Source organism: Lepisosteus oculatus, chromosome 26 (assembly GCF_040954835.1).
Source record: "Lepisosteus oculatus isolate fLepOcu1 chromosome 26, fLepOcu1.hap2, whole genome shotgun sequence".
NCBI classification, from domain to species: Eukaryota; Metazoa; Chordata; class Actinopteri; order Semionotiformes; family Lepisosteidae; genus Lepisosteus; species Lepisosteus oculatus.
In genome coordinates this window covers 4,670,781-4,685,120 of record NC_090721.1, presented here as the reverse complement: position 1 = coordinate 4,685,120, position 14,340 = coordinate 4,670,781, and the positions used below count along the sequence as shown (strand labels likewise).

Below are 14,340 nucleotides of genomic sequence, written 5' to 3'. Positions count from 1 at the left end.
TAAGATGGTCAAACTACTTTTACAGCCTAAGGTGCTTAACTGTATTTGAATAAAGACTTTAAAAGCCATATTATTTTGCACTGAAAGCTTCTTTTAACTTTGAGAACAGCACAGCAAAGTGTCCAAGTTCCATCCAGTCATTCACATTAAAGGGCTAGTTGCTGTCTGGCTGATCCACACTTTCGTGGTCTAAACTGCAGAAATGGTTATTGGGGTGTCCGATCCTGGACCTGGAAGGCCAGTCTGTCTGTGGGTTTTCATTACAACCCGGCTCTCAGCCAGCTGGCTCCTGACTTACCTGGACCAATTTAGCAGCCTCTCCCAGCTCTTCAGGTGTTACTGCTTGAAAGAGCTCTTGAAAACTTGCAGACACACCTGCCCTCAGGACCAGGATCAGACACCCCTGCCTTAAAGGTAGTGCTTTTTTTGAGCACAGATCTTTGTGAGTTTACAAATTCTCAGTGTACGCTGTTGACTGTTAAAATAATTACAGGGCTTGAAGTATGCAGTCTGTTGAGAATCCAAACAGAATTTATTAGTGTGAACATTTATTGACCTTTCCAGCTGCATTGTTCAGAAGAAAGCATTGTTTGTGAACAACCATGGCTTGTCCTTTCTGGAGCTACAGAACACAATGCAGCCTTAACAGCGAGGTTCATTGCAGAGTGTGCTATAATGCTTGTGTTAAGTGAATCTCGCGAGTCTACCTGATCTGCGAGTCCAGAGACCAGAGCTGTAATCTTTTCTTGCTGTTGTGCTCTGTGTTGCAGTAACATCCCCAGTGTAGGCAGTGCGATGGACCAGGACTACATCCAGACGTATACGCCACAGACTCACACACCCTTCATGTCCAACAGTGCTCCCCCCAGCAATGGCGGGACGGGCATCCTGCCTTCCCCTGCCACCCCCCGCTTCTCTGCGCCCACGCCCAGGACACCTCGCACCCCGCGCACTCCTAGGGGTCCCGCCAGCGTCCAGGGCTCACTGAAGTACGAGAACTCGGACCTGTACTCGCCCGCGTCCACCCCTTCCACCTGCCGGCCCCTCAACTCGGTGGAGCCGGCCACCGTGCCCTCCATCCCAGAGGCCCACAGCCTGTACGTCAACCTCATCCTGTCCGAGTCAGTCATGAACCTCTTCAAGGACTGCAACTTCGACAGCTGCTGCGTGTGCGTCTGCAACATGAACATCAAGGGCGCCGACGTGGGCGTCTACATCCCCGACCCCAACTGCGAGGTGCAGTATTCCTGCACCTGCGGCTTCAGCGCCGTCATGAACCGCAGGTACGGCAACGGCTCGGGGCTCTTCCTGGAGGACGAGCTGGACATCATCGGGCGCGGCTCGGACGCCAGCCGGGAGGTGGAGAAGCGCTTCGAGGCAGTGCACGGCAGCGGCGCCTCGGCTGAGCGGGCCGGCAGCCTGAGGGACCAGGTGCCCGACGACCTCATCCTCCTGCTGCAGGACCAGTGCACCAACCCCTTCTCGCCCATCACCGCCCCCGAGCCGGACAGCGCGCCCGCCAGGGGGCCCGGCGCCCCCCCGCCCTGCGTGCGCGTGGAGGAGAGGGACTGCTACAGCGACTGCTACTTGGCCCTGGAGCATGGGCGCCAGTTCATGGACAACATGTCCGGGGGCAAGGTGGACGAGGCCCTGGTCAAGAGCACCTGCCTGCATCACTGGGCCAAGCGCAACGGTAAAGCTGCTTTCCCTCTGTTACTCTGCCTCCGCTTTCCTTCAGTTCGCCTCCTTTTTACAGTTCGATTTCAGTTTAAAATTCAGTGTCTGGCTTTTGGATACCCTTATCTGTTAGGACAGCTGTTGTCCTTGTGGTGTGCTGTCCACACACCCCTCTCCAGTGTTGAATCTCCCTCAGAGGCCTAGCCTGCACCATGTCTGTCTGAATGAATAACAGGGTGATTTCAAAGCGTCCTTTAAAAAAGTGGGTTTGGAGGTCGAGGCCCGAGGGTAGATGAGGCCTTGAAAGGCCGTGTGCTCGCGGGTCCCGTTCTCACCAGCGCCGTCTCTCCTCAGCGGTGGACGTGAGCATGCTGTGCTCTCAGGACGTGCTGCGGGTGCTGCTGTCCCTCCAGCCTGTGCTGCAGGACGCCATCCAGAAGAAGAGGACGGTGCGCTCCTGGGGCGTGCAGGGGCCCCTCACCTGGCAGCAGTTCCACAAGATGGCTGGACGGGGATCCTACGGTGAGCGCCCCCAAAGTCCCAGCCCTGGTCCCTCCGGCTCTCTCCCAGGAGCCCCTTGTAGGAAAGCAACAAGAAAACTCTAATGGCCAACAACTGTTGTTTGCTCAAAAAAGCCAGAAAAAAAATACCTGATAACTAAAATGTATTTGTTAATAATTGGTTATTGCAATGTGCATACTATACTACTGCAACATATATCTGTGCACTACTGAGGAGCAATAAAGAAGCCTTGATAATGTTAATGGTAAAGTCCAACACATAGAGTATTACACCTTCTTTTCTTTTGATATTAAATTACAGACTGAAGTCCTGTTTTTGCAGATGAACTGAGCATCTCCCTCTCTCTCTCCAGGCACAGACGAGTCCCCAGAGCCCCTGCCCATCCCCACCTTCTTGGTGGGGTACGAGTATGACTTTGTGGTGCTCTCGCCCTTCGGCCTGCCCTACTGGGAGAAGCTGCTGCTGGATCCCTTCGGCTCCCAGCGGGACGTTGGGTACCTGGTGTTGTGTCCCGAGAACGAGGCTCTGCTCAGCGGGGCCAAGGGCTTCTTCAGGGACCTGACTGCAGTGTACGAGGTGAGACAGTGACCCGCCCAAGTCTTCTCCGCCAGGGGGTATCAGAGCACTTCACTGGCCCTGCAAGAGGCAGCGTGCTGGCACTTCTGTGTCCCTCTTGTTTTTGTGTTCCGTTTTTCATTCGTGAGCCAAAATATTTTTAAATATATATAAATATATATTTTAAATGTGAAGGGTCATATTCACTTTTCAGTAGTTGGGGAAAAAAAGGTCTGTCCCTCTTTGGGTGTCTGATGCATGGTAATAAATATAGGCTGAAGATATCAGGTTCTCTGTGAATCTGTCTGGTTGTAAATCAGTGTCTTCATGCATTAAGTGCTAACTTTTATAAAGGGTTTTAAAAACAAAAGCGTACCAGTGCAGTGAAAAGTTGTCTTTGAATATGAATATCAGAATTGCTTCGCTGCATAGCTTTCATCATTTTTAATAGTATTTTTTATAAAAACCTACAACCTCATCAATCTCTTGTGAATTTCACAATTGCAGTGAAATGGGTATGATGGCAGGCTGATGCAGAAGGAGGAATGTCTAGTCAACATGCCTGCACTGTGCCATTTAATGGAAAGGGACCCACATTGCCACCTAGTGGCCATTGTTTACTATCTTGTTTTCTTCGTATTGAATATTTGTGGTATGACAGTTCTTCTTATTTAAAACACTGTTAAAGCTCTGTGAAGTTAACGTCTTGTGATTTTCGGCTGTGTTCCCAGTCCTGCCGGCTGGGCCAGCACCGGCCCATCTCCAAAACGCACCCCGATGGCATCGTCCGGGTGGGCACCGCCGCCGCCAAGAAGCTGGCAGACCAACCGGTCAGCGACTGGTTCTTGAAGGCCGCCAGCAGCAACAGCGATTCATTCGCCAAACTCAAGCTGTATGCGCAAGTGTGTCGCCATGATCTGGGTACGCGATAAGATCCTTTTGGTGGGGCTTGTGGGTATTTATGACCAAGATTAGGAGGGTATGAGACTTGCTAGTCTGCTCTACTGCAGCAGAGACAGGGGCATGAAATGACGTGCATGACAAGCTAGCCTTTGTTAAACTGTTAAAAAGAGAGAACTGAAAACATTCCTTTTAAACCGTCTTTGGAAGATGCGTTTTTAATTGACAAGCTATAATTTCTTATTTAGTTTGTCAGATGCATTAGCAAAAGAAGGGGCTTTTCAGCATCTCCGGTAGAAGATGGCTTTGATGACAACGCCCGGTCTGTGACGCTGGTTCTGTCTCTCTCTCCAGCTCCCTACCTAGCCGCACAGTCGCTCGACAGCTCTCTGCTCGTGCAGCCCAGCCCCCCTCCAGCTTCCAGCCAGTCCTCGTCCACGCCGGCCCCCGTCGTGAGCGCCCCCGGCTCTCAAGGCACCCTGACGTCCAGCAGCACCATGACGGCCACCGCCGGCACTGCCATCCCCCCCAGCGCCAGCGGCACCCCCTCTTCCACGCTGCCTTCCTCAGGGCCGGTGGGCATGGGCAGCAGCCTGCAGTCCTCCAAGCCCAGCTCGTTCCCCCCCTTCGGGAACATGGGCGCCCAGAGTGGCTCCTCCCAGAGTGGGACGCTGGGGCAGCAGGCGGGCACACAGGCCCCCGGGATCACGGGGGAGAACGTGCCTGGCGCCGCCCAAACACAGGGGCCAGCTGAACCTCCAGAGAGGTAAGCTCTTGTAGGGTTCGCTGTTTAAAAAAAGACTGCTGCAGGGATGATGTTAACATGGAGCATTCCACAGAAAGAAATGAAATATTGTTTTAATAACCCGTACCCTTTCAAATGTCTTAAGTCCTTCAGTCCTTTAATAGAAAATTGTTCCTGGTATTTGCAAGGGAAAAATTCTAAAACTGATTTTCCAAGTGAATCACCCTTTTATTGCACACTATCCATTGCATGTCTTTTTCCACAGAAGAAACTGCTACCTTGGTGGAGAGAAATTGACCATACCTGGGAGGCTTTTAGATTGTTTAAAATGTTGATTTTGATTTTGTGATTTTCACGCTCATAGAAAGCTTTCTGGTCCTGAGGTCGAATCCGTTTCTCTGACATCAGCACTCATATGGCGTAAGAACAGCTAGACTGACCTGCATTTTCTCTCCTCTCAGCACTATGGAACGGGAGAAGGTGGGGGTCCCGACTGATGGCGATTCCCACGCTATCACCTACCCACCAGCCATTGTGGTGTACATTGTGGACCCTTTCACGTACGAGGAGATGGAGGGCGGTGCGCAATCTTCCAGTGTGTGGACGCTGGGCCTTCTACGCTGCTATTTAGAGATGCTGCAGTCCTTGCCACCACATATCAGGAATGCTGTATCTGTGCAGGTATGGAACCGCAGGGGTTCTGCGTGTTACGCAGGTCAGAAAGGCCTTACCTTTCACATTTGTATACAGTCTGGGAAACCTGGAAAAACTGCTCCCAAACAAGAAAATCCTGCTAAAGTATCTTTCTCGCTGTAGAACACTTTCTAAATTTGTCAGCCTCTTACTTCGCATGGAATTGGGAATCAGACTTCTCTTACATTTTCTCCTTGTTTTCCTAGATTATTCCCTGCCAGTACCTGTTACAACCGGTCAAGAACGATGAACGGCACATCTATGCCCAGCACCTGAAGTCTCTAGCCTTCTCGGTGTTCTCTCAGTGCCGCCGGCCTCTGCCCATCTCCACTAACGTCAAGACACTGACCGGCTTCGGCCCGGGCCTAGCACTGGACACAGCCCTCAAGAGCCCAGAGGTAAACACCCACTTCACCACATTCAAGTGCTCCAGGAATCTGAACATTACTAATTCTTCAATACAGAATTTAGGTTGATTTTCATCCTCACTGACAGTTTTTTGTTCTTATGTGTTCTGTATCCTGTATGTTGCTTAAATAAGGCTGAATAACACTGTAGACACATCTTGATATTTGTCTTGCGGTTCTTTTTCAGAGGCCCGAGTGTTTGCGACTCTATACTCCACCTTTTATCCTGGCCCCGGTGAAGGACAAACAGACGGAGCTGGGAGAAACTTTCGGAGAAGCCTCTCAGAAGTATAACGTGCTCTTTGTGGGCTACTGTCTCTCTCATGACCAGAAGTGGCTCCTAGCCACCTGCACTGACCTCTACGGCGAACTGCTGGAAACCTGCATTATAAACATTGACGTACCCAACAGGTGAGTGGCCTGCGGTCTGTGCACAGCACTGGTCATTTACTGCAATACTGAAGCAATACTGGATTTTCCTGCTTTGAACTACTAAGGACACAACCTAATATATTAAATAACCATCTCTTCAGGAGCTGCAGTAATAGTAGAACTGTTGATCAAAAGTTAAAGGGAGTTTTAAAAAGTAGTGCCCCTTTGAACAAGCTCTTATTTCAGTATGGTACGTGACCTCTGTTTTGGTGACCCTTCCTGTTGGTGTTGTCAATGAAGGGCTCGGCGGAAAAAGGGCTCAGCCCGAAGACTGGGCCTCCAGAAGCTGTGGGAGTGGTGCCTGGGGCTGGTGCAGATGACCTCGCTGCCGTGGAGGGTCGTCATAGGACGGCTGGGCAGAATAGGCCACGGGGAGCTGAGAGGTAAAGAAGCTCGCGGTTTTCCAGCACCGTGCCGAGCATAGACAGGGACCGGTTTACATCTTCCAGCATTGAGCAAGTCTGTCAAGCTTGCCTTGTATCTTGTACCTGGTATCTCTGTGTGCTTAATGTTCTAACAGTTTGCTTGTGTGTGCATTATGAACAGATGTGGCATGTTTTTTTGCATTTTGCATGCTGAGGGGTCCGTCCTGTGTACCAAATGTTTAAGTTCTACAGGAAGCAATCTGTGGATATTCCCAAACCCGTTCACTTTTTATTCTCAGATTTCCCTTACTGAAAGCCACCTGAGATGGACAGCTTGCCAGTAGACTCCTGTTTAAGTTAAAACAGTAGATCGCTTGGTTATAATACAAAGCCAGAGAATCTCGCGTTCAGTTGCATTCTGAGGAAGTTAAGAGTTGGATAAAGCTACTCCTGCATTTAGGCTCACAGTCCCTGTGTTTGTTTTGCAGACTGGAGCATTCTGCTCAGCCGGCGCAATCTGCAGTCTCTCAGCAGGCGGCTGAAGGAGATGTGCAGGATGTGTGGCATCTCTGCAGCAGACACTCCCAGCATCCTCAGCGCTTGCCTAGTCGCCATGGAGCCCCAAGGCTCCTTCGTCATCATGCCAGGTAATATTTCACAGCCTGGAGTGAGAATGACTTCCCTGCCACCCGGGGTGCCAGATAAACTCCACAGGCATGTAGGTGCTCGCAAAACCAGAACAAAATGTAATTGAAATATATCTAGATGTGAGTTTCCGTACAAGGCACAGGTTTACAGTTGGGGAATTGGGCACTTTAAATGAGATACCTATTTGGAATGTGATTTGATGAAGCAATTAGAAAAAACCATAATACTGGTAAATCATTAGTAAAATCAAATGCAGCGCACAGCCAAAGTAACATGATTTTCTGAAGTCCCGTATTCGGCAATAAGTGTAAAACAGCGATGCTGGTGTGATTGTTAAAGCCTCTATGAAATACTTTAATCTTTTCAGTGCATTACCTTAATGTCTTTACTGACATACAAAGGTTTGTTTTTTATGCCACTAAATCTGAAGGTCTTTATACTTGGCCAGATTGCGGCTCCAGACAGGACGAGCCCCTCTGTCGCTCTGTTTGCTCCTGCCAACAGCCTGTAACTGCGTTTCTCTTCTCTCTGCAGACTCGGTGTCCACGGGCTCCGTGTTCGGGCGCAGTACAACACTGAACATGCAGACTTCGCAGCTGAACACGCCGCAGGACACCTCCTGCACTCACATCCTCGTGTTTCCCACCTCGGCCTTCGTGCAGGTGGCCAACTCGAACTACACTACTGAGAACATTGACATTGCGTTCAACCCCATCAACGGTGAGGTCCGCACGCCAGGGGCGCTCCAGTGTAGTCATGGAAAAGGCGCACATCTCAGTTTGGTGTGGCAGTTGAGCCTACGTTACACATCTGAACTGACTTCAGTTTCAATGTGCCTGTTTCTTGAAATGGGGCTTGTAATTTAACAGCATTGAAATGTGACTCATGCAGTTTTTTGCCATTTATCTTAGCCAGTTTGTTACAGGTGAATGCTTCAGATAAATTCTGTTAACTTAGCTCAGTGAAACTGCTCATGTCTTAATTTGATCTGTTTTGCACTTGACTAGCTACAATAGAACTGTGTAAAACATGTGAAATGAAGCTCAGCATTAAGAATAAATAATAGGTCACACTTCACACCTGAAGAAGGCTCCATGGCCGAAACGTTGTGTTTTCTTTCTTTCTTTTCAGCATGGAATAAACCTATTAGTTGTTCCTTTGTAGCCTACGCATGCTGACGCAGATACCCACCTTAACTATTAAGAATAAATGCTTTCTTATTCCATCCGTTTCCAAGTCCCGTAGGAACTTGAACAACACTGGATCCTTTAGGAGAACTCAACTTTGAACCAAACCCCCTGCTAAGTCCGGTTTCTCCTTCCAGATGGATCAGACGGAATGGGCATCTTTGATCTGCTGGACACGGGAGAGGACCTGGTGGACCCTGACATCATCAACATCTTGCCTGCGTCCCCAACTACGTCTCCTGTGCACTCGCCGGGCTCTCACTACCCCCATGGCGGAGATGGGAGCAAGGTGTGCCTTTAATTCCTTTCGGTCTCGCGCTAGACAAAACCTCCAAAGAGCTCGTTCAAGTTAATTTACAGCCAGTATTTCTGCGGCTGCAGGCCGAGTCGTTTTTTTTGCTCAATATTATCTGCATGCAGCCGTCCGTTTTAATGTCATCATTTCAAAAGGTCATTGTAGCTATACACATAATAAGCAGCCTGTTTTCATCTTTCTCTCCCCACTCTCCCAGGGACAGAGTACGGACCGGCTGGAGTCTCACGAAGAAGCTCCTAATATCCTCCAGCAGCCTCTGGCTCTCGGCTACTTTGTATCAACAGCTAAGGCTGGCCCTCTGCCAGACTGGTTTTGGGCAGCCTGCCCCCAAGCACAGAACCAGTGTCCCCTTTTCCTTAAGGTAACCTCAGTTTTATAAGTGCCCTGCGTTTTCTTCTCGACTCCCTCTCCAGCTCGCCCTCGTCTGCCTGATGGCAGACTTGATGCTTCGTGACAGTCTTTCAGCCTGTGTCGTCTTTAGTCACTGGACTTCGTTCTAAGCAGCTCTTTAATAATTGAATTGCTCTTGAATGACTTCATTTGAATAATTAAGGACTTCGAAGTAGGAATAGCTTGCAGGGAATCAGAAAAGGCCACATGTGGGAAAGAAACCAGGCTTTATTTTTCATATTTGTGCTACTCTTTCATTGAAATTCCAACAAAAGGACAATGGATTGTCTGAATGATTAGGTGAGAATTATTTTTCAAAATTTAGATGGCTTAAAGACATTACGTTTCAAAGAGTATGTAACAGAAATCAATTCTTGGCCTATTTGCTACCTACTTGTTTATTCTAACAGATGCAGTAATATTGGGAGCATATTTAATCATGAACTGTTTGTGAGCCCTACATAATGAAACATCAAATGAGCAACTGCTGTGCATTATTTGTGCTTATGATTTATGAATTAATAGCTTAAATAGAGATTTGTGATTTGTGTTTATTTTCATTACAGTGGTTTTTAAGCATCTGTAGTAAACCCTTGCTCCTCTTCTCCGCAGGCCTCTTTGCACCTCCATGTGTCTTCAGTGCAATCAGATGAGCTGCTTCACAGTAAACACTCCCATCCCCTGGATTCAAACCAGACCTCAGATGTACTCAGGTATTGATCAGCCCCTGATACTTCAACATGCTTCAGCACAAATCAGCAATTCAGCTGCTTCCTAGGCTTCAACGCCACAAAAGTCTTACTGGTTTTATTGTTAAGTTTTAAGATTTAGATGTTTAGTTTACTGTAAACCAAAAAATTTAGTATTTTTGCATGAGTAGAATTCAGCCAAGAACTGCTTTATGCACGTAAACTGATTACAGTGTTCTACGGCAGGTATAATCAACATTCTGAAGAAGGCAGGCTTTATCTAAACATCCTGCTGTTTGTGCTTGGCCTATCCTTATAAGATTGAGCATACGTTTCAAACAAAAGTCAATTTCCTTTTACCATTTTTAGGTGAAAATAGCTTTCAAGTTTGCAAGGAAGACGGTGATGTTTGGCAGGGAGCACAGTTCCTGAAAACATTGTGCAGTGAAAGTCTGTTTCCAATTCCGTGCATTGCTCCTGAATTAATGCTGCTTCCTCTCTCCTGTAGATTTGTATTGGAACAGTACAATGCCCTTTCCTGGCTAACCTGTGACCCAGCGACACAGGACAGGCGCTCCTGTCTGCCTATTCACTTTGTGGTGCTGAATCAGATGTACAACTTCATCATGAACATGCTATAATTGACAGAGCAGAACCTTCCAGGGGAGGACGCATGTTTGAAGGGATTTTGACGTGACAGATTACTACAGTGCTGGACTTTATATATAGAGTTTAGAACTGTCTCCCAATGCAAGTGAATAGGGTATGAGGTGTTTCTTACAAGTACCATTGAGCCTGCATGGTAAGCTTTTCTGTTATTGTATAAAATGACTTGCAGATCATGGGGATATCTATTACAAAGTAATTACTGGAACAACTCTCCCTGCAGAAATGGTATTTGTTATGGTAACATCGGAGATAGCCTGTTCACGTTACACTTATCTGTCTAAAGTACTGGAAGAAAAGGGATGTTCTTAAATGAAACAAACTAATTCATTTCTTAGTAAAGACCTGAAATTCCTGTCTTTGGATGGTATTGTATCCAAATGAAAATGCCTGCATCTATCTTATTTATTGTAAGTTTTTAAATGTATAATTTGTCTTATTTCTTAACCTCTTTTATATATTAAAAAAATCCTAGAAGGTTTATATTGCCTTCTTGCTTTAAAGCAATTGGTCTAAAATATATGTAATCGTCTTAATTAAAAAACAACAAAAACACATAAAAAATAAAGTTGCAGTAGGTTGCTTTTAGAGTATTATTTTTTGTAAGGGGGACAGAAATTTGTATTGTCATGATGTACAGATGAAGTAGGTTGGGGGTTAATGTCCATGCCTTTGTGTGGGGGGGACTTACAGCTAAGCTGTAGCTGCAGAGTACTTGTACAGCAATGAAGTTCACTGTGTTTATTCAAATAAAAGAGGTACATTGTCGTATATAGTATTTTATACCACACATTTAGACACAAAAACCGAACGGCAATATATATAAATAATTATATATAAACGCTGTGCCTCTATGGGCGGTGCAGCTTCTGTTTTAGGAATAAAGTGCGTCAACTCAATTCTCCTGTGGTTGTGTTTATTGGGGGGGGGGAGGGATGCCTTTGTGAAATTTAGCAAGGAAATCGGATGGAGTTTTTGCCGCGACAGCTGAAAGTACACGCTCGGATACATCTTGTAGTTGACTCCCGCGCTCAAAGACTGCAGTACGGTGTCCCGGGTGATACTTTTAAGAAAGCAGTCCAGTGGCAGGCAATGGGATTGCGGGGCAGCGGGAGTGGAGCAGGTGTCTGTCTGGGTACAGACCGTCCAAAATCCCACTCCCCCACAGCTCTGGGACTTGGCTTCCACTCGGGACTGAGCTAAACAATCTGGTTGTCCAGCCCCCAGATCCCGGAAGATAACCCCCTTTCTGATTTGCCATGACCACATTAATAGCATACCAACTTCTATTACATTGTGAAAGTAAATGTGTGGTGTAAATGATTTCTTTTTAATTATTATTTTAAAAGCCTGTGGCATATGCAGTGTTTGTGTGCACAGAGGAAGATTAGCTGCTTTTTGTTCAGCTTCTATTAGTCTTCCCCTGTTCTGAAATAAACCTGTATACTGGTTCTAATGAACCCATTGATTCTCTCATGCATTAAAAAGTTAGTGGTTGGAAACTACTACAGAAGAAACAATTCCTGGAGAGTAGTGCCCTGTTAATTTCCATTCATGTTGTAGAGTCCTCTTGTCAATACAGGCTTAATTAGCTAGGGTATTTTGCATTGATATAAGGTCAAGAGTTGGCCACTTTAATTTGTGTGTAAATATATATATAAAATAAATATGATGTCAGCAGATTTTATTTGTTTCTACTGTATAAAAGTTGTGCAAAGTGGCAACTAATTTTTTTGTAGCAGTTAATGTTTCTCCAAAATGCGCGTTAGGATCATCACGGTGTCCGGATCTGCGTTAATATCTGCATACCGACCATCAGAATCATGATTTGGCATAAAGCATGGATTTCACTTTAGGATTCCCGGTGCTATTGGTTGGGCAGTTATTAGTCAGAGGTTCTCATTGTGGAAATTTTAAGTGATTACCATTTTAACAGGTCTGGTCTGGTTTAAAAGCCTATGTTTTCATGTTTTTTATTAAATCTATAGTTCAGTCTTCAAAAAGGCATAGTATGAGCTTGCAAACTTCATAAAATAGGACCCCATCAATTTTTTATTTTTTTGCTTTACTGTTATTTCTGAATCCTTATGTTTTTTTTTCCCAGTGTGAAATCCATAAAAGCCTGACTATTGCTTTTATGAACCCACCAGCATAGCCTTGTCCAAATTCAACATTCTTCATTATAAATGGGAAATACACTTTCCTGCTATATGTTGTGTGATTGGATTTTAATGTATTTTATTTTCAATCATGGTGTGCAGGATGTATGATTTCCTAAAAACAAAAAGGCAACATTGAGGTGGTAAAGTAGTTCTGTAGTGTACATTACTGACTTTTTTTTTTTGAGGGAGCATGAATAGGAACTTGCAGTCCATAAATTGCCATGTTTGATTTTTGTGTTTTTCATGGTAAAAAGGGGGTCAATAAGAGGTCAAACTGGAAACATTTTGAATGCTGGGTGGGCTTGACTTTTTGTTTGTACCAATGAATGACCCAAGTTTTAAACTTTAGTCTTCAAAGAACAGCTCTTGGTATTAAACTGATTTCCATACAACTCGTGTGTATATATATAAAAAAAAGCAGTGAGCCTTTTCTCCATTCTGAAAAAGCTTATTGAAAAGACATTGATGGAGGGCAAGATTGCAAAAAATTAGCAGAGCTACACTCTTTGTCATGGAGATCAGTGACTAATATTGTACTACAGTTGGATCCCTCTTATCTTGATTGCTCTGTATGCATTTCATATGTTTATCTACAAATTGCAAGTGGTGCTTGTGTTGAAGGTGAAGCATCTGCTAAGTCTTGCTTGGGCATTCATGTGAGTTTTTTCTCGCCAACAGCTACCTAATTAAAGAAGCAAACAAAACTGTTAATCACATATCTGTAAACATTTTTGTTATAATCTGGACCCCTTTTTCTCTACCTGAAGCTTTGCTCTCCTTCCCGGGTCCAAATGTTCAAATGTACTTTGTAGAACGATGGTTCTATGGAGGTCCAAGAAATTGCTAATGCATCAGTCAAAGTGTACATTTCTCATCTTTGGACTTATTCAGACAAGTGTTTTCACGATTGCCTCATTTTATCATTTTATTTTAAAATTCTATCATGGCAAATGTATCAAGTGTTGCATTACAGAATCACTGAAGATGCAAAATTATCATAACTACTAGACATCTTTTTGCATCTGTTGTCCACTGAGGGCTGAAAATTGAATTCAGAACAGTATAAGGTGTCAAAATGTGAACATGAAATCTTACCTTTTGTGGTGAGTAAGGCAATGCAGTGTCCAGTTTGAATTGCTTGGACCTATCATAGTCTTTTATTGTTGTTTTACTTTCTGATGTCATTTTGTTTACCATCTGCATAATGTTGTGAAATGTCTTAAATTTGCTTTAATCAGGAGTGCTTTCTTAAAATTCTAGTTTGGATATATATATTTTTTCCAGATGTTGTTAAAAGACAATTTTATGCTTTTATGACCACAATCAAATTGTAGTCTGAGGGGGGTTTATGGAGAAACACTAAAGCTACAGAGAGACCTGGAAGCTGAGAATTGTACAAATTGTGGTTAGAAATTTAAAAGACAAGAAAAAAGTTCATACTTTTTAAACAATTTCGGATGAAAAATAAAATAATTTATTCATAAAGTTTCCATTGTTTTGTCTTGTCATCATTTCCAAGCAAGACTTCTGTTAATGTGAAAACCTCCTGTTTTCTGGGATCAGTTATTCAGTGTCTCATTCTAACTTCTTGGACATTGTGTTCTGTGGAATATGATTTTCACCCTTCAAAGTCCACTGAATATGCACTGATTAATGTGTGAATGTGATCACACGCATTCATTTAAACCATTGGAGAGTGGAAAGTGAACTTGGCCAAAATCCACAGTGAATATGGCTGTAGAGTTGTATGAAACTTGAAAACTGTTTTAGATACTGTAGTACGTAATTGACATAGGTCTTGCATCACTGCAAGGGTTAAAATTACCCCCCTTGCATCCCCCTTTAAACGAGATGCGATATATCAAATAAAAAATTGGTAATAGGTTTCAAATTTCATTCCTAACAGCTGCTGCACTGGAGGGACTGAAAGTAAATAGAGGGGCTATTAATTGTCATTGCAAAATGCACCTGGGGTCCATCAATAAC

At 45.0% G+C, this 14,340-nt stretch overlaps 1 protein-coding gene across 1 annotated transcript in view; it reads left to right on the top strand.

Annotated features, from left to right (window-relative positions):
* The window catches only part of med13a (mediator complex subunit 13a), a 66,705-nt gene extending 55,614 nt beyond the window's left edge, over positions 1–11,091 (top strand). The window contains exons 16-30 of the mRNA XM_015367314.2: positions 771–1,693; positions 2,032–2,199; positions 2,552–2,775; positions 3,486–3,675; positions 4,009–4,420; positions 4,861–5,080; positions 5,299–5,490; positions 5,687–5,910; positions 6,172–6,314; positions 6,785–6,943; positions 7,479–7,664; positions 8,269–8,420; positions 8,644–8,808; positions 9,450–9,550; positions 10,035–11,091. Of these exons, the coding sequence (XP_015222800.2) occupies positions 771–1,693; positions 2,032–2,199; positions 2,552–2,775; positions 3,486–3,675; positions 4,009–4,420; positions 4,861–5,080; positions 5,299–5,490; positions 5,687–5,910; positions 6,172–6,314; positions 6,785–6,943; positions 7,479–7,664; positions 8,269–8,420; positions 8,644–8,808; positions 9,450–9,550; positions 10,035–10,167 (3,592 nt within the window). The 3' untranslated portion in view covers positions 10,168–11,091. The remainder of the gene's footprint in view (positions 1–770; positions 1,694–2,031; positions 2,200–2,551; positions 2,776–3,485; positions 3,676–4,008; positions 4,421–4,860; positions 5,081–5,298; positions 5,491–5,686; positions 5,911–6,171; positions 6,315–6,784; positions 6,944–7,478; positions 7,665–8,268; positions 8,421–8,643; positions 8,809–9,449; positions 9,551–10,034) is intronic.
* The last annotated feature ends 3,249 nt before the right edge of the window (positions 11,092–14,340 follow it).